At 36.7% G+C, this 19503-nt stretch overlaps 1 protein-coding gene across 1 annotated transcript in view; it reads left to right on the top strand.

Annotated features, from left to right (window-relative positions):
• The window catches only part of Adam10 (ADAM metallopeptidase domain 10), a 98325-nt gene that overhangs the window by 28647 nt on the left and 50175 nt on the right, over positions 1-19503 (top strand). The window contains exons 3-4 of the mRNA XM_075965316.1: positions 11796-11914; positions 15840-15998. Of these exons, the coding sequence (XP_075821431.1) occupies positions 11796-11914; positions 15840-15998 (278 nt within the window). The remainder of the gene's footprint in view (positions 1-11795; positions 11915-15839; positions 15999-19503) is intronic.

Genomic DNA, 19503 nt, shown 5'->3' with positions numbered 1-19503 from the left:
GATTTTTAAATTTTTTGTTGAATATTTTTTTTAAAAAATTAGTCATAGCTTATTAGTCAAATCTAGCTTCAGGTGTCTTTTTCAGCCAGAATGGTCTTCTTAGTACCTGAGGTGCATATATAGTTTGTTCTTTGTGACATTTATCTTACATTCTGATCATCTTTTAATGTGTAGTTCAAATTCTGCCTCTTAGTCATCTTTCCCCCTTCTTTTGAACTTTCAAATTTCTCACTGTTTCATTGACATTTGATTTGTGCTTTCTTCCTTTCCATGTATTTCTTACCTATTTTTCTTTTCTTTTTAGAAATTATTTTATGTATATGAGTATTTGGCTGGTTTGTATGTTTGTACATCGAATGTGTGCCTGAAACTCATGGAGGCCAGACCTGGGTATTAAATCCCTTAGAACTGGAGTTACAGGTGTTTGTGAACTGCTTAGTGGGTGCTGGGAATGGATCTGGGTTCTGTGCAAGAGCAGCCTTTGCTCTTAACCACTGAGCTGTCTCTCAGCTTATTTTCTATATATGTGTTGTTTTTTTCTTCACAGGCAAGCACTTTATTATTTAGTATTATTCAGTATATTACACATGATCTAGGTGCTTTGGAAAGATGCTAATAAATTAATCAAAAGATTAATTTGAAGATGTTTCTTTACATTAAAAAATTTAGAGCTAGCAGTTTATCACACTAAATACATTTTTATGACTCTTAGTTTTAGATATTATTAAAATTACCCATTCTTTATTAGCTTCATGAAAAGATAATGTCATTGGCCTTTTTAACTTTAGTAACCTCTCAAAAATAAACTTGCCACTCTGTTCCCAAATATACTACTGTTGTTTTATTCCTTGCTTGCAGAAGATACAATTTCAGTTAGCTGCCTTTGATTTGGATGTCACATTATTGTGTAGGTAGATTTTTACTAGGTAAATTATATATTTTATATTTGACAAACCAAATTCCTAGTTCTTTTATGTGTATATGAGTGAGAGTTACTGCATGAGTACCATGCAGGCATGTAGTCATCAAAAAAAATAATTTGATTGCTGGTTAAAGGTAACCTCATTTAAGCCCTGGATTATAGAAACATGAACATAGATTAATAGGAACAGTAAGGTGCGCAGAAGTCATTGGGGAGAAGGAACACTTACTGCATTTTAGAGATACAATACTGTAGAAACTTATAGTGTGAGAGCTTCCTGTTGAGGTGATAGTTTGATGGTGTTAACATCTGTCTCCCTTTCTTTGAACTAGGAAATACAATGATGAAGTTGTGTAAGAAATTAATTATATGTTTCTTACTAGATATATTTCCTCTGTCTTGTAAGAAATACTAAAACCAGGTGTGATGGTGCATGACTGTAATCCATCCCTAGTACTTGAGAGGTTCAGGCAGATCATGTTCTAGAACAGTGTAGTCTGTGTAATAAGACCTTGTCTCAAAAAACAAAAAACAAATTGAAATTCTGGTTAAATGTATCATAACACCACCAAGAGAATATATATCTATGTCCAGATTATTATTTTGAGGATAAAAAGTAACTTGCATTTAATTTTTAGATGATTAATAAATGATCTCTTGTATGTTTGGGTTTGTTAGTGAGTACACTGAAAACTTTGGGTTATTGTTAACTGTAGTCACAGCTGCAAAATATCCCAGTCATATGCATTGTGGCTAGATTACTTCCCTATTTTTTCAACCTTTAGAAAATATCAATAAGAGCTTATCTTATTCATAAAGTAGGGCCTAGCTCCTCAGAACCAAGTTTGTCTACTTAAGTTAACCATGGAACATGCTGAATATAGCATAGTTAGCTTAGACACATAAAGAATATGGTTGTACAACATTATGATTAGACAATTATGACTTAAATTTTTGGAAGTATTCCAGCCCCTGTGTGTTTAAGTATTAAAGTCCTTTTTGTATTTCTTTTATAACTAAGAATATGAACAAACTTTCAATTTTGCTTAATATTAAGGTTTTTTTTTTTGTTTTTTTTCAGGCCAGGCATAGGCATGGTTGTGCACTCCTTTAATTCCAGAGCTCAGGAGGCAGAGGTAGGTGGGTCTCTGTGAGTTCAAGGCCAGTCTGGTCTATTTGATGAGTTCCAGGACAGCCAGGACTATGTAGAGAGACCTGTCTCAAAAAAACAACCTGGAATAAAACACTGTGTGTGTGTATGTGTGTGTGTGGTTTTTTTTCCCCACATTTTTCTTTAAGTCACAGTCTCATATATACTAGGCTGGTCTTGTTTGAACTTGCTATGTAGCCAAAGATGACCTCAAACATTTGATCCTCCTGCCTCCATCTCCCCATTGTTGAGATTACAGGAGTACACCACCATACCTGGTACCACCATACCTGGTTTATGTAGTGTTGGGGCTTGAACCCAGGGCTTTGTGCATGCTAGGCAAATACTCTACCAACTAAGGTATATACCCAACCCACATCTTTTTTTTTTTTTTTTGAGACAGGGTCTCACTCTGCATCTCAGGGTGGCCTAGAACTGACGATTATAGACCATTCTGGCTTTGAACTTGTGGCAGTTCTCCTTCCTTAGCCTCCAGAGTTCAAGAATTACAGGTGTTAACTACCCTGCCAGGCTTCCAAGACCAAAGTTAAAAATTCTACAAAAAGCTATTGCTTTTGAAATAAAGTTGAAAGCTTGTGGAAAGTGTTATTTGTGCCAGTACTGCAGTTGTTTAAGAAAGGTATTTTAGAAATATGTCAATAGATTCTAAGATAAAATTCATCAAAGGTAATTTAAGTTTAATTTAAAGGTAACTTAGATATAAAATTTTCTGGATTTCTGAAATGGCTTCATTTGGGTAAGTGAGATTGGTTACTTAGTGCTGTATTTATGTCAGCTGTTCCTTTTTCCTTATTCGATAACCTGTTTTATTGTGTCCACATATGTCTATTTTCCCTTGTGAACTTGAGATGCAGAGCCTGAGTGTTACTTTGGGGTTTACATAGATAATGGTCATAGCAAGGAAAAGAATGGGGGGAGGGGGTACGAAGAAGAAGGAAGGAACGCAGAAATATTAAGAATATGCAGAAAAGACAGATATATTATAAGACATAGGGTTTTTATAGTAATTTCAGATAATTTGTGTTTCTCAATCTTTGTCTTCAGGTAGTAGTGTATAATGTACCAGGAACTGTTTTCCTGTATTCCTTTTAAATACTAGCCAGTGACATGTTGCATCCTGCTATATAACTATTATACCTCCTGCTTTAACTATCATGTATCCATGGCTTTACTACCATGCATTTAGGCTTCTATAATACTAATGTGCTATAATCGCCTTGGGAATTTAGTTGATGTGGTCTTTGTAAAATGCAAGTTTAACCTCGTTTTAAGTTTTGATTCTGCAGTTCTGCGTTCTGTGATGTAATATCTCTGTAGGTTAGGTTGGACATATCTTGGACTTTGTTTTGCCATATTTTCCTCCAACAAAGCTGCACTGCCAGTAACGCCACTCCCTATGAGCCTATGGGCCATTTTCATTCAAACCACCACATGAAGGTACGAAGACAACTCTTATGGAGTTGGTTCTTTCCTTCCACCTTTATTATGTGGGTTTTGGAGATCAAGCTGAAGGTTTAGTAAGAGCCCTTACCTGTTGAGTCATCTTACCAGCCTTGGTAAGTCAATAGCCTGGACTCTTGTAGCAAGGTCTGTAGACTGCCTCGAATTAATGGCAGTCTTCCTGCCTCTGCCTCCTGATGCTGTTTTCTTTTAAGTTTCACATATATAGCTCACATGAGCCTGGAACTCACTATGTAGCATAAGCTTGTCTGGAACTTGAACAAGTACAATCTTCTTACCGCAGTCTTGTAAGACCTATGCTTCTTTTGTATGTGTACACATGTGTAGGTGTCCATCCATGTGAATGAGCATGGATGTGAGAAGACAATCTTGGATGTTGTTCCTCAGGTTTCGCCTACCTCTTTTGAGGCATGCCACTCAACTGGTCTAGAACTTGCCAAGTAGGCTAAGCTGGTTGACTAAGGAGCCCAAGGGATCCTCCTGTCTCTGCTTTCCAGTGCTGGGATCACAAGCATGTAACATCAGGCCCAGCCTTTTCTCTTTACATGGTCTGTTTGGGAGGAAGACAGGTCATGTGGCTGGATTCTCTTACACATATGCCAACAAGAGCAAAGATATCACCTGGGGGGAGAATATCTTGAAGGAGTGTTTGGAGAATCCCTGAAAACAAAAGAGATCTTCACTGTGATTAAGAAGGGAGAAAGGGCAGACTTAATAGCTTATGTTAAAAAGCCTACTAATAAGCAATACCACTGCCTTATTTATTACAAAACAAACTATAATTTAATGTATACACCAAAATTCAGGTTACAAATGGCTAATAATGTTTCTTGTTGTACAGTCCTGATTTAAGTAAAATTGACTTGTATGTAGTAAAGTGGATATGATCTTTTTTAAAAAATAACAATTCTAGTTGCATAAATACTATCACTACTCTTCCTTTCTCAACATAAGGTTGAAATTAATTGATAATGTTCTACTTTCCACACAGATGGATATGTCACCTCAAACCTGTTAAATGGTTTTATACTTAGATTTATATAACTGGGCATATGAATATGTTTAAACACTGGGAAAATTCTATCACCATCTCAGAAACAAAGCTCTCTTGTGTTTCAGTGTTTGTGTTCACTGGTCTGTTACAGGCAATATTTAAATGTCAGGAAGCAACTGTCTGTTCTTGACAATGCTAATGGTTTTAATTAGAATTCCCTATGTCAAGGATGCTGCCTTTTACCACTGAAAGGCATGTACTGTGGTTTATATATGATACAAATAAAGAGTATTTGACATTGAAAAAAGTACTATTGTAGTTGATCATGGTGTGAATTCCCTAGCATTTGGTAGGCAGAGACAAGTATAGCTCTTGATCTTAAGATTAGTAGGGCTATATAGTGAGACCTGTCTAATAAAACAAGACCCCCATTGAAAAACATTCTCTCTCTCTCTCTCTCTCTCTCTCTCTCTCTCTCTCTCTCTCTCTCTCTCTCTCTCTCTCTCTCTCTCATTGTTCCTTACATTTCATCTTTCATGTGTTTGCTGCTATGTATAAAAACAGGCTGGTGGAGTTTATTTTGGTCTTGGTATGCTACTCCTGTGTCCTGTAACTCTGTTAGGTTCACTACTTCTGTTAATGTCCAGTAGATTCCTTACTATTGCTACATAGGTGAATTTTTTATGTCATCTACAAATAAAGGCATGCTTATTTCTTTGTTTATACACTGAATTTATCGTACTAACTGGGGCCTTTGTTTAGCGGAAAAGAATTGGAAAGTACAATTTTATTCCTACCTTAGAGGTGGAATGATTGGTCTTTAACACTACAATATATTGGAGATATTTTGTTAGGTTAAAGAAATTCTGACTTTTACTTGTTTGCTAAAAATTTTATGTTGTGTGGGTGCTGAAGGTTTCAGTTGCTTTTTCCTGTAATGAAATGATCGTGTGTTTTTCTCTTCTTTGAATACAGTGAATTACATTGATTTTAAAATGCAGACCTACCTTATCCATGAATAAACTAAATTGATCATGAAATAATATTATTATCATCATCATCATTATTTTAAATATTTGTTGTTGTGGTGGTGGTTTTTAGAGACAGGGTTTCTCTGTGTAACAGTCCTGGCTGTCCTGGAACTTGCTTTGCTGACCAAACTGACTATGAACTCACAGAGATTGCCTGCTCTGCTTCCTGAGGGCTGGAATTAAAGACGTGGGATTTAAGGCATGGGCCATCATTGTCCAGTGAAATATTATTTTTATTAAGGTACTTTACTGGTTATTATGATCAAATATCTAATAAGAAACAGCTTAAGGGAGAAGACTTTCTCTGGGCTATGGTTTGAGGGCACAGTCCATCATGACGGGGAAGACAGGGCAGCAGGAGTAGCTCATAACAAATAATAGCAGAAGCGTCAGGCTGCTTGCTTGCAGAACCTGGACTGGACTACAATCCTTAAGACCTAGCCCTCAGTGACTAAGCCCAATGACCCAGAGATTCCATAACCTCCCAAAACAGTAGCACCTTCAGAGAAACTGGGGGTGGGAGGCACAGTTCTCATTCAAATCACATGATCTTTTTTTTTTAATTGTCCTTTCTCTTGTAGTATGTTTTCTTCTAATTATGCTAATATGCTCCCTCTAATTCAGTGGTTCTCAATCTGTGGTTCTCAGCCCTTTCAGGGGCGAGGGTGAATGACCCTTTCACAGGGGTCACAAATCAGTTATCCTGCATATCAGATATTTACTTTACGATTCATAACAGTAGCATAATTACAGTCATGAAATAACAATGAAATAGTTTTATGGTTGGGTGTTTCCACTACACGAGGAACTGTATTGAAGGGCCACAACGTTAGGAAGGTTGAAAACCATTGCTTTAGTTTTTGAACATGGTTATAAAACGTATGCAGGAAAATTCTCATCTTCTAGTTTCATCTCTTTTTCCCTCCCTCTTTTTCTTTCTCTCTTTGTTTCTTTTTCTCTTTCTTCCTCTCTCAACTCTTCCCTCTGCCCTTTTTTTGTCCTCTTATATATAGTTCCTAATTTTTACAGTTTGGAGGCGGGTACAGTTGTGATGGCATTTCTCTATATAGCTCAGACCTGGATGTTACACAGCTACCATGTCTGGTGCCTTGTGTTATTTCTCCTTCTCATTCACTACCCTTACCCCACCCCCAGTTCCTCCCTTCCTCCTCCTCCTTTTTTTCTCCCTCCCTCCCTGTCTCCCTCCCTCCCTCCTTTCCTCCCTCCTTCCTTCCTTCCCTCCCTCCCTCCCTCCCTCCCTCCTTCCTTCCTTCCCTCCTTCCTTCCTTCCCTCCTTCCTGTTTTTCAAGACAGGATTTTTCTGTGTAGCTTTGGAGCCTGTCTTGGAACTTGTTCTATAGACCAGGTTGCCTTCAACTCATAGAGTTCTGCCTGTTTCTGCCTTCCAAGTGCTGGGATTAAAGGCATGTATCATCACTGCCCAACTCCTCTTCTTATTCCTATTCTTCTTAACATTTTGTGTTTGGGGGTATTTTGTTTGTATTATACATTCATGTAGTACCCTCAGAGGCCAGAGAGGCGGACCCCTTGGTACTGGAGTTATATAGATGGTTGTGAGCTGCCATGTGGGTGCTAGGGATTGAACCTAGGTCTTCTGGAAGGGCAACCAGTGTTCTTGACTATTAAGCCATTACTTTTTATTGCTTTTATATCCTTCAGGACATTTGACATACATTTTGACGCTGTCTCTCACATTAAAATTTTCTCTGCATAAATTTAGGGGGTTACATATGTATGTATTCATTAATATTCTTCATTTTTTAAAAATATAATATTGACTGGGAAGTTGGCTTAGGGTAAGAGCATTTGTTCTTGCACGTCTAGATTTGGTTCCCAGCCCCAACATGGTGGTTCAGACCATCTGTGATTCTAATTCTAGGGGATTCAGAGCCTTCTCTTGACTTCTGCATGTACCAGGCACAAACATGGTGCACAGGCGTACATGCAGGCAGAACATTCATATACATAAAACAATAAAATAAAAATCTAAAAACCTGTAATACACTTAATTATATTTTGCTATGATAAGACACTATAACTAAGGCAAACTCACTGTTTCAGAGGCAGGGAGTATGACAGCAGGCAGGCATGTGCAGGTGCAGTAGCTGAGGGCTCACATCCTTTCCACAAGTAGGAGACTGAGAGAGCTAACTGGGAATGATAGGCACTTCTGAAACCTCAAAGATTATGCCTAGTGACACACTTCATTCAATAAGGCCACACCTCCTAATCCTAAACAAACAGTTTCATCAACTGGGCACCATGTATTCAAATATGTAAGCCTATTGGGGCTAGTCTCATTTAAGCTACCATATTTTTTTTCTTATTTATATTCCCCTTTAAAAACTTAATATTTTTGGTTTCATTAAAATTTTTCTTTGATTTTTTCCCCCCCAGGTTTTTTGTTTGTTTCTTTTTGGTAACCATTGTTTCTTTAACTTGATTGGTTGTTTCCAATCAGTTGTAGAGTGAATACTCTTTTGGGGGTATTTTCTTTTAATTTTTAATTTTAATTTTTAGTTTTTTAAGTCAGGGTCTTTTATGTTGCTCTGGATGTCCTGGAACTCACTTCAAACTCAGAGATACTGACTCTGCCTCCTAAGTGCTGAGATTAGTGTCCTACCACACCCAGCTTTTTGGGATATTTTCTTGTGTTAATTGACAGTTTTCTTATTCTTTAGACACTAAATGAGTATTCAACAATTTAGTTAATTAATTCAGGTTTGATAGTAACTGTGTGGAGCTAGTGTAGACTTCATAGCTTGAGGGCTCAAACCCACAAAGGTCCCTCCTCTAACCCTTCAGATACAGTGGTAAATTCTGAGCAATCTTTAGGTATGACCAACCTGCTATAAATAAGGTGTGCTTGCAACTTCTTCCTAAAGTTAATTTTTAAGAATGGATCAAAGAACTTGAAACAGTTACCTTATTTTTTTATTAAAAAAATTCATTTTATATATTTTGACCATGTTTTTTCCTTCCCCCTATTCCTTCTAGAGCCGCCTCACCTCCATAACTCACCCACCTTTATATTCTTTTTCTTTCTCTTTTAAAAACCAAACAAGAAAAAGGAAGAAAAAACAAGAAACGGAAACTCCTCAAAACCACAACAACAAATATCCAAACAAGCAAAAGTCTAATAAGACCAAAAAAAATGCCATAAACAATGTAAAATAAAACAAAAGTGGATAAAATTACCATTGTGTTTGTTTTGTGTTAGCCAACTACTCCTGGGTGTAGGGCTCTGTAGTGCAGTTAATATACCCAGTGAGACAGATTTTTTTCTTTGACAGTGAGTATCTGTTGCAGATAGCTTTCTGTTTAGGGGTAGGATCCTGTGTCCTCTTTCCCCTTTCACTACTGGGACCCTGCTTGGCTTGTGAATGCTACCACAGTTGCTGTGAGTTCATATGTGTATCAGTCCTATTGTGTCTGGAAGACATGACTTCATTGAACTCTTCCATTACTTTTGGCTCTTAAAAATCTTTCTGCATCCTCTTATGCATAGATCCCTGAGCTCTGGGGGGATGGGCTTGATGAAAACATCCCGTTTAGGACTGAGTGCTTCAGAGTCTCTCTGGATGTTGTCTAGTTGTAAATCTCTGTTAAATCTCATCTACTGCAAGAAGATGTTTCACTGATGATGATTAAACAAGGCTCTGATCTATGGGTATAGTAGTATGTCATTAGGAGTCATTTTATCATGTTCTTTAGCAAAATGATACTGGTAGGTTTTCTCCTAGTCCTGCGATCTACTCTCAGGTTTTTGGCCATTTTAGCAGTACCAGAAATGGGTTACATTTCATGGATTGGGCTTTAAATCCAATCAGAAAGGTGGTTGGTTACTCCAATAGTATATATACCAATATTTCACCACTCTGTCTTGCAGGCAGGTCACTGTTGTTAGTCACAGGGTTTGTAGTTGTGTGATATTGATGATTACCTTTCTTCTTTGATAACTGCAGAATACCTTCCACTACCATGGATGCTACTCAGTAGAGGTAAAGTTTCTAGTTAGGTGCCAACTATTCTCCTTGTTCATTGATTTAAGTGAGTGTTGTCTTCAGCAGTAAGGCCACACCAACAGGTTAGCTTGGGGTTTCTGTGTGGCCCTTTGGCCAATAACTCAACAAGAAGCAGCCCATTTCTGGCACTGGAGGTTTTACTGATGGTATAAGATGTCTATATACTTATACTGAGGGTATAAGATTGTCTCCCTTATTTGATGATTCATATATGCATCTATTTTAAGAAGCTTTTATAGTAATAGAATTCCGTATGGTTTTTCAATGGCCTTTAGTGTTAGTTGTCCTTCATCAATTATCATTGTTTACCCTTCTCTCCCATCCCCTTACCTATTTAATTTTTCTATTCCACTTTCCTCCTTGTCTCTCCATAACACTATATTCTGTTTCCTCTTTTTTGAGATTCTCTTTCCCATTAGTCCCTTACTGGGAACCTAACGTCTGTGCATTTTCAGATTGTAGCACATATATTGAAAGCTTCAAAGTGAATATTTACATGTAAGAGAAAATACACAATATTTGTCATTTGGGGTCTGGGTTACCTCACTTAGGATGATTTTTTTTTCTAGCTCTATCCATTTACCTGCAGTTTTCACAATTAAATTTTTCTTAATGACTGAATAATATTTCATTGTTTAAGTGTACTACATTTTCATTATTCATTCATCAGTTGATGGACATCTAAGCCATTTCTACTTTCTGGCTATTATGAATAGAGCAGTAATTAACATGGATGAAGAAGTATCTCTATAGTGGGATGTAGAGTCCTTTGTGTATATGCTCAATAGTGGTATAGCTGGATTTTGAGATAGATTGATTCCCAGCTTCCTGAGGAACTGCCACACTGATTTCTATAGTGGCTGTACCAGTTTATACTTGCACCAGCAGTAAGTATTTCTTTTTCCCATATCCATACACATTCTTACCTATTTTCATTAGTGCAGGGAACAAACCCAGATAGACCTTAAGCATGATAAGTAAGCCCTATATTTTTTTAGCCACACCCTGAGCCCTACAGTTTACTTACTAATAACAATTTATTTTAAAGGATACAACTTGGGAACAGCTAAATGGAAGAGATGCAAAGGACAGATGGGAGCATCGAGCTTCCATGTCCTTTATTACCTTTGCACCACTGCCATGTGCTAACCACCTGTGGATGCTCATCAGATTTCATTGTTTATGATAATGAAATGACCAAACATGGGACAGCTCAAATTGGACTGATCATCAGAAAGACTAAGTGACTGAGGGCTGAAATTTCAGTCCTGGAGATCAGAGATTACAGATGGTTATTAAATTTTATACAAGCATTATACAATCCCTTATCAATTCATCCTGAGGCTATATGGGGGTCCCATGTTCAGTCACCTCTTTATAGACTTTGATGTGATTGGAAATGGACTCTTTATTGGGAAAGAAGACACTCCTATTCTTCTGGAGATCCCAGAGTTTTAAGGGCTTTGCCACAGGAAATGGAGACAAAGGCCAGTTTGTTGTAGTCTATTGTACTAGAGGTCATTTCATTATATACAAGAATGCATATGAATTCTAGAAGAATAATTCCTATACTAGAAGTCACTGCCACTGATTCTTTTGATCAGTTTTCTTAAGCAGATATTATACCGCTTTTTTCATATCACAGACAAGAATAATGACTATGGTGCAAATTTGTAATGTGTTTTAAACGAAAAGTTTCCTTCCTTTTCTACTATTCAAAACGTGCTTGAGAAGATAAGCTGTAGCAGTCCACTTTGTTATATTTGTCATAAAGATCAGGGGTTGGAATCCTGCTGTGTGCAGACTTCTGTAGCAATTATGGAAGAAGTTAGTAATGAGAGTTAAGTTGTTGCCATTTACTCACATTTCCTGCAGGCCAAGCGTGTGCTACATTACATTATAATCTCTAATCCTTAAAGCAATTTCACAAGATAGGCAGAATTTATAATTTAATTTAGTTTTATTTTGAGACAAAGTATCATTTTATAGTCCCACCTGGCCTGGTGAGACTTCATATTTATAAAAATATATAAATATAAATATATATATATTTCCCAAATAGACAAATTGTGTGACACAGTCCTTGTTTTGTGTACTTTTTTTTTTTAACAGTAAAAGAAATCATTTAAGATTGGGTCCTTTTAATTTCTTTTCCTGTCTCATTTTGCAGACAATTCAACCTACGAATGAAGAGGGACACTTCCCTTTTTAGTGATGAATTTAAAGTAGAAACATCAAATAAAGTACTTGATTATGATACCTCTCATATTTACACTGGACATATTTATGGTAAGTTGGACCTTTATCAGACTTTCCTTTGATTTTTTTCTACAAAAGGCAGCATATATTATAAATATAGACAGATATTTAAGAAAAGGTTGCATAAATCATGAGAGGGAAGAAAGTGGCAGAGAAAGAATGTCTTGTCATTTGATTGTCCAGAGTATCAAGAATTCTAGAAGACTCTCAGATCCTTAAGATCTAGTCAAGGCTGCCGATCTGTTGGCCAGGGACCTTTTCCTTAAAGATACAGAGACGACTGAGAAAGCAATCCACTGCCTCTCTGGTTCCTTGTTCAACTTTGTACCTGGGGGTGAATTCTGGACAGGAGTAATGCACCTATGAGAAAGGCAAGAAGAGGTTGGCCTCTGATCCCAGGTGACTGTCAGTGCAATGCTTACCACAAGATAGTCTAGGGGACTAGTTGTCTCTTGAGAAGGCCAGTCTTTCCCTAAGTACTTCTGTCCCTAATGCCCCTTGCTCAGATAAACCCTGTTAAAACTTATCTTAATGTATTTCCAACTTTGGTAAAACAAAAACAAACGAAACGATGTCCGACTCTTGGTGTATATCCCTCCTGCATGTTTCCATAGACTGGACCACCGCATGCAGCAGAGACACAAGCCCCAGCAGAGATGAGAACTATATATAGTCACCTGTCTCGCCTGCCTTTGAGCCCAGTATTCCCATGCCCAAGGCATGTAGGGAATTTTGTGGGTTTAAAAAAATAAATTAGCCGGGCGGTGGTGGTGCACGCCTTTAATCCCAGCACTCGGGAGGCAGAGGCAGGCGGATCTCTGTGAGTTCGAGGCCAGCCTGGTCTACAAGAGCTAGTTCCAGGACAGGAACCAAAAGCTACAGAGAAACCCTGTCTCGAAAAATCAAAAAAAAAAAAAATTAATTAACTAAAATAGTTAATTAAATTTTAAAAATTAACTAGTTTAGTTAATTAAATTCTTTTGTTTTCAAAACAAAACCTGAGGAAATAGAGCATATTATATAGGAAAATGGTCTTTGAAAACGAAGTCATTTATGAACCCACTTTACATGATGTTTAATAGTGAATTATATGTTGTGCCACTTCTGAAATCTATAACTCTTTAACTCTTGGTGCTTCCAAGTGGTAAGAGTTTCCAATTGTTTTAGCCACTTGTTTGTTTGTTTTTGAGACAATATCTTGTTATGTATTCTAGGCTGGCCTGGAACTAGCAATCCTCATACCTGTTTCCTAAGGGATAGGACTGCAGGCATGAACCCCCACATTCAGAATTTTCAAAAAAATTTCAATGATTTTTATAACATTCTAATTTTTCAGGGAAGAAATTAACAGTGATTTCCAGGTTTTATTTAAATATTTTTTAAAAAGATGAAAAAAAATTGAAAAACCTAAAAGGAAACTGGTCGTAGAGATCATTTTAGCATAAAACAATGCAATAAAATCACCTAAAAATGATTTCCCAGGCCCTTCCTTTCTAAAATCCATGTGTCTTTCTTGACACTTGTAACAAATAGCTCTCACCAATTTACAAAGTTGCTGGGAGGCACAGGCACATACTTAGCCCAACAGGAAGTTCATGTCAGCAAAGTAGGACAAACAGACAAGGAAGTCATATGGCTAAAGTAATTTAGTCTTCTAGGCTATTATAACTTTCCATTAATAATTACTAAAGACAGTACTCAATTATTGAGTTTGAGCAGTCAAAATTTTCTTCAGTAAATAAGTTTTTTTTGCCCAAAGTTATAACATTTTGAAAAATTAAATGCTTAAAGAAGAGCTTTTAATTTTTTATTTTACTAGATAAATGAGACATTTTTATATTTACCTAAAAACTAACCCAAGTTACTAAATTTTAGGTTTTTTGCAGTCTTATAATCATAGCCAAAGGAAAGTATTTTTCTGGTTGTTTTTAGTATTCTCTTACTTTCTTTATCAGTTGTCTTACTGGGCAAACTCTTACCCCTTTGGTAGGTAATGGTCATCAAAAGTAAAAATATAAGTGAGTTTGTAGAGAAACATGATGTCATTTAAAATATATGTTTGGAGGATTAGATTTGATGGCACATAGCTGTAGTTCTGGTACTCTGGAGGCATAGGCAAGAGGAGTATGAGCTCAGGACATAACATACAGTCTCAAACAAAAAATAGCAAAACAAAACAAAAAAATCTTAACAGTTTGTGATTAATTGAAAATCAACTAATGTTAACCTGTAACTTAGAAATTGTGAGAGACTGAATCTAGGGATATTTCACATGGGCAGAGTATTTACTTAGCATGCACCAGGGACAGATGGCCTCAGAATTACAGAAAATCCTGTGAGTTGAGTCCAATCTTGTCATTCCCTTCCCTTCTTTTTTCTTCTTTCATTTCTCCCTCTCCCTCTCCTCCTCTCTCCTCCCTTTCTCTTCCCCATTGCCCTCCCCTCCCTTCTTCTCTCTCCTTCCCTCACTTCCTAACCTATCCTACCTCTCTTCTATCTTCCCCCTTTCTTTCCTTTTTCTTCCCTTACCTCTTCTCTACTTTCCTTTCTCTTTCCTTTTATCGCGTCTCCTTTTCTCTTCCTCCCCTCCTTGTAATGCTTGGTTTTGAGCCCAGAAAATTTGTTTTTAGTGAAAGAAAAATTTTTTAAAAATAAAATTTTGGATCTTGTAATTGTTGCTAATAGTGTTCAGACTTTATTTCAAGTCCTATCCCAGTGTCATACCAAACTTTGATAAATTTAACTTTAAATCCTATCTTTAAAGGCATGTGTCTGTAGTCTCAGCTATTTGGGAGGTTGAGGTAGGGGGAGTTTGAGGCCAACCTAAGCAACATAGTCAAGATGCTATCTCTAAACAAGCCAGAATGGCTGGTGGTGGCTGTAGACATGGCTCAGAGGTAGAATGCTTGCCTAGCACATGGGAGGTCATGAATTCAGAACCCTCAGAGCAAACAAAGTGAAGCAAAGCAAAACTGTATGCTTCTATCTCATTTAATTTTGGTACTTAGATTTTGTGATTTATTTAGATAGAACTAAAAGTACTCCCCCTTTTGCTGTTATTTCTCTCATTAGAGAATAGTGAGATAGTATTACCAATCTGTCCAATACCTTTTTTTTTTTTTTTTGGTTTTTCGAGACAGGATTTCTCTGTAGCTTTTGGTGCCAATCCCAGAACTAGCTCTTGTAGACCAGGCTGGCCTCGAACTCCCAGAGATCCGCCTGCCTCTGCCTCCCGAGTGCTGGGATTAAAGGCCTGCGTCACCACCGCCCGGCTCCAATACCTTTTTTTAAAAGACAAAATGTCACTCATCTCCCAAGCTGACTTAATTTTCAGCATGCAGTTCATTTTCACTTGACATTGCAGGTTCCTGAGTAGTGGTAATATAGATGTGAGATACTACATCTGGCTTTGTTGTCCAGCGTTTTAAACAAGATTGTAGAAATGCTTTTGTTTAAATTATTACTTCTGAACTACTTGGCTTTTTTCTATTTAAAAATCTATTTGTAAGATCTGTAGGTGACAACGAGGCTAAAAACTATAGTGTCAAGCTAGAAGGTCCGTTTCACTTGTAACAAATTAGGAAAAGTTTCAAAAGGTACTTTGAGTATCTTTATTCTGGAATACATAGTTTATTAAAGGGTCTGCTTGCTTTTTCACAGTGTAAGTTAATGTACTGGTTATTGAGTTACTGCTGTCTGCATGTCTGTCTGTGCGAGGTGCTAGGATTTGACCATCATGACAGACATTCCATTTTCATTGTTGAGTACATAACTGTCTGTTTCAACTACATACTGATTGCAATTCATACCTCAAAATAGCTTCGTATATTTTTGTGAAAACTAATTTTCCAGTACATTTTGTACTCAGAATATTTGCAAAAAAATGTAAGAATGACTTAAAAAAAAGCAGAATGTGCAAGTTAAAATTTCAAGAATTTGTTGCGTTTATCAATAGGTGAAGAAGGAAGTTTTAGTCATGGGTCTGTCATTGATGGAAGATTTGAAGGTTTCATCCAGACTCGTGGCGGCACGTTTTATATTGAGCCAGCAGAGAGATATATTAAAGACCGGATTCTGCCGTTTCACTCTGTTATTTATCATGAAGATGATATTAGTAAGTACTCCCATTTTGTACCAGGTGATCTTTGCAAAGGCCTAGGAGTCCTCCTGACTATGCGGAGACAAGTGTAGCCTGAGCTGTTTTCTTTCCTAAACTTATTCAGGTTAAACATCTAGAGCTTAATAAGCAGTCTCCATTTAGTAAATAAAGATTCTATGTGGTATGGCAGTTGTCAGCACAGGCCAGTCATCTCTGTTGATACAAAACAACTGATTCTGTTTGAACTGTGAATCAACCAAATCAACTTGAACTGGCAATCTAAGTTCTGGTATCAGCTGGTCTACTTAATTACAACGTAACATCTGTGTCTGTGACTTGCTGAAGGAATAATAATGTCATATTTTTTATATCAATTTCTGTATGAATATTTGTGTAATATTATGGGATTTTTAAAATTTTTACATCCACTAAGTACTTCTTTTTAGAATCTTGAAACATTGACTTGACCACAGCTTGGTAAGACTCCAATCTTACCATGGATTTGTTGGGATAATTCTTTTTTTATGTTTAAGGATAGAAAATTCATTTAGATTTTATATTTAAATTCTGTCATTTTCTGTGTTTCCATGGTTATCCAATTGTGAGAATATGCCATTAAAATAAAACAGAAACACATTCCTGTAATTTCTATGCATCTTGAATACTTTTCTTTCTTTTTAATGTATCTAGGCTAATTTTTCTAGTTTTGCCTGTTTTCTTGACTTGGCAGCTTCCTCCTGGTTTCATTTTCTTTTCTACAGATAGAAATTTATTATCCATAATTCATTCTCATGCTTAGTAATATGCTGGCAGAAGTGAATTATTTTGCTTTTTTTGCTCCATTAGCTCTGACAGTTTCTTTACTTCTATTGACCAAACAGCCTGTTGATTCTGATGGGAGGATAGCCCAGGTTTACTTACAGATGTCCTTACTGTTGTTGCTTGCTGTCTCTTGAATTTATTAATACTGCTTGCTTGTGTTTTTAGTCATCCTTATTTTTAATACCTTTCCCACTTCACCTCCTCGTATTCCAAGCCCTTATTATTTTTCTTTTGGCCACCAAGCTACAGCCCTCCTCCACAAGTAAGAATGTGGATTCCTTTGCTTTTTTTTTCTGCTGACAGAATTTTCCTTTACTGGGCTTGTGCTTTTCCTTAAGATTTTCTTATTAATTTAGTCTTTTTGTGGTTTTTATCTCCACTATCACAATGTATTGTTTTACAAATGCAAGTTCTGTGGTTTTTGCTTCTTTAATATTCAAGTAACACTTATCTGTGAAGCAGAAAATTTCTAATAAAATGTTGACATCTGTTCCCTAGCAAGTGCCTTCAGACTTAAGTTAGGCCTTTCTGGATAAGGAAGTTGGGCAGAGTGATTAGATAGGTTGCTGGTCCTCCCTGTGTTACTGTGGCTGTCCTGCTGTGTGCTTCTCTATTGCTGCCAGTGTCTTTGCTGTGTCTTTGTGCTTCTTACAACTCCTCAGATGGCTTCTCCCTCCTGTTTTCTTCCTCCTGTCAGTCTCTGGTGTACATAGGTTCTGTGTTTTTCTTTACATTTACCTCTTGTTATGTCTTACCATAACTTCCAAATATCTTGTTTATGTCAACATTTCTTAGTAGATATCAGTAGTGGTTTTAAGATGTAGTACGTTTAAGATAATTTTGCTTATAACTTCTCTGTTAAGTGGAAATGTACTGATGTCAATATGTAAAAGTTTATAAAATGTTTTCATCACTTTTTACAATAAAATGAATTGGTTTTGTTCTCATACAATGCATTTTAAACTTTATTCATATTAAAAACAGAGTTGTTGGAACAGGAGAGATGGTTTAGTGGATAAAAGTGGTTGTAACACAAGTGTGAAAGCTATCCCATTACCCACATAAAAGCCAGACAGGTGTAACAACAGCATCTGGGAGGTAGAAATGGAATTCCCAGAACAAGCTGGCTAGCTAGACTATCCAGAATTGGCGAGCTTCAGGTTCACCAGGAGACTTTGACTCATAAATAATGTGGAGAGCGATCAGGAAGACACTCAGTATCCAGTTTTGGCTATGACACACACACCTGTACACATGTGTAAACCCCCCCCCACACAGATATGTATCACACACAGTATAAAAACCACCTCTAGCAAGCATACCAAACAAAAATACAGAATTGGACTTACTTCTCTTGCAAACTGTAGTTTATGTATTCCCATTCTAGGGAATGGACATGTAAACTTACTTTTAGTTGACCCTGGGTATTGGTGATCCTAAAAGAAGCAGCATTAGTAAGAAGGGTAGTTGTTGTTTAATGTTGTTTGACACTGTATAAAATTCTTTATGTGTGTTAATTATTTCATCCTCAGTAGCTCTGTGAGGTATAGGCAAACTTTATAGGTGAGGAAAGGAAGACTTGGAGTCCTGTCTGACTTATGGACACCATCTTCTGTAACATGTGCCCATGGGAAGAAACTGTAAATCCTTATTATCTTTTGCTACTAGGATTTCTGGGGCTTTTCTGAAATCTGCACCCCTCCCCAAATTACACATTTGCATCTATTGCTGTGTTCGACCGAAATCTTTTCTTTTTATTGTTTTTATTGAGCTATACATTTTCTCCACTTTCCTCACTCCCATTAGACCAAAATCTGTCCTCTTGCTGTTTTTTTAACTAATGAGAAGAAAGGGTATATTCTTTAATGCATGTTATTATTTCACTTAATTATCTTAGTGCCAGTAATTTATTTTCACAACTGAAGTGCTATATGATTGTTTATATACTGTGGCTGTGTATAAGTGAACTTATATAAAGGTTTTGATTAGAATTTAGCTATGCTTTCTGAATACTGTTTTTGGATCTCTTGGTATAGATGTCAATCCATGTAGAAAATGATGTTGTTGTTCAGGAGAACATTAGCTGATGCTTTTTCAGCAGAAACACTGAGTAGCCTCTCCAGGTACTTTGATACACACCTGGATGTGATGCTGCTCACTACATCAGGCACCAATTCAGGAGTCATATATGCTCCGTTCTTTATTGCAGCAGTGAAAACACTCTCTCCTAGTATTACAGTTATGACAAGATACAAATACTTACTTAAATACTTAGTTCTCTGCCTGCTTATTTTGAAGAAATAAGTTTATTTTGAAGAAACAGCAAAAAAACACTGTCTGGTAAACTCTAATAGTAATTTTGATATGTGTTCATCTTTGGAATGCTTGACTATTTCCCTATTGGGGCCTTTCATGTACTCTGAAGCAAAGGTCTAAGTCAGTTTTTCTTGTTATATTTTCATAATAATACTTAAACTCTGAATTAAAAACACCTTTTAATTAAGTGTATGAAGCTATGTAGAGAATGTTTGGTTTACTTTTCCATTTAGATTTATTTATTATCTATTTTCCTGTATATGGAATCTTGCCTGTATCTCTTAGGAATGTAGGTGCCCCTGCTCTCAAGCCTGTGTTAGCTATAGCTATATGTACCTCTCCTTTTTCTTGTGTTTCAGTGAGAAGGCACATAATTTCATAA

This window comes from Microtus pennsylvanicus, chromosome 3 (assembly GCF_037038515.1).
Source record: "Microtus pennsylvanicus isolate mMicPen1 chromosome 3, mMicPen1.hap1, whole genome shotgun sequence".
NCBI lineage: Eukaryota > Metazoa > Chordata > Mammalia > Rodentia > Cricetidae > Microtus > Microtus pennsylvanicus.
The sequence above is the reverse complement of the archived record's forward strand: the minus strand, read 5'-3'. Positions and strand labels throughout refer to the sequence as shown.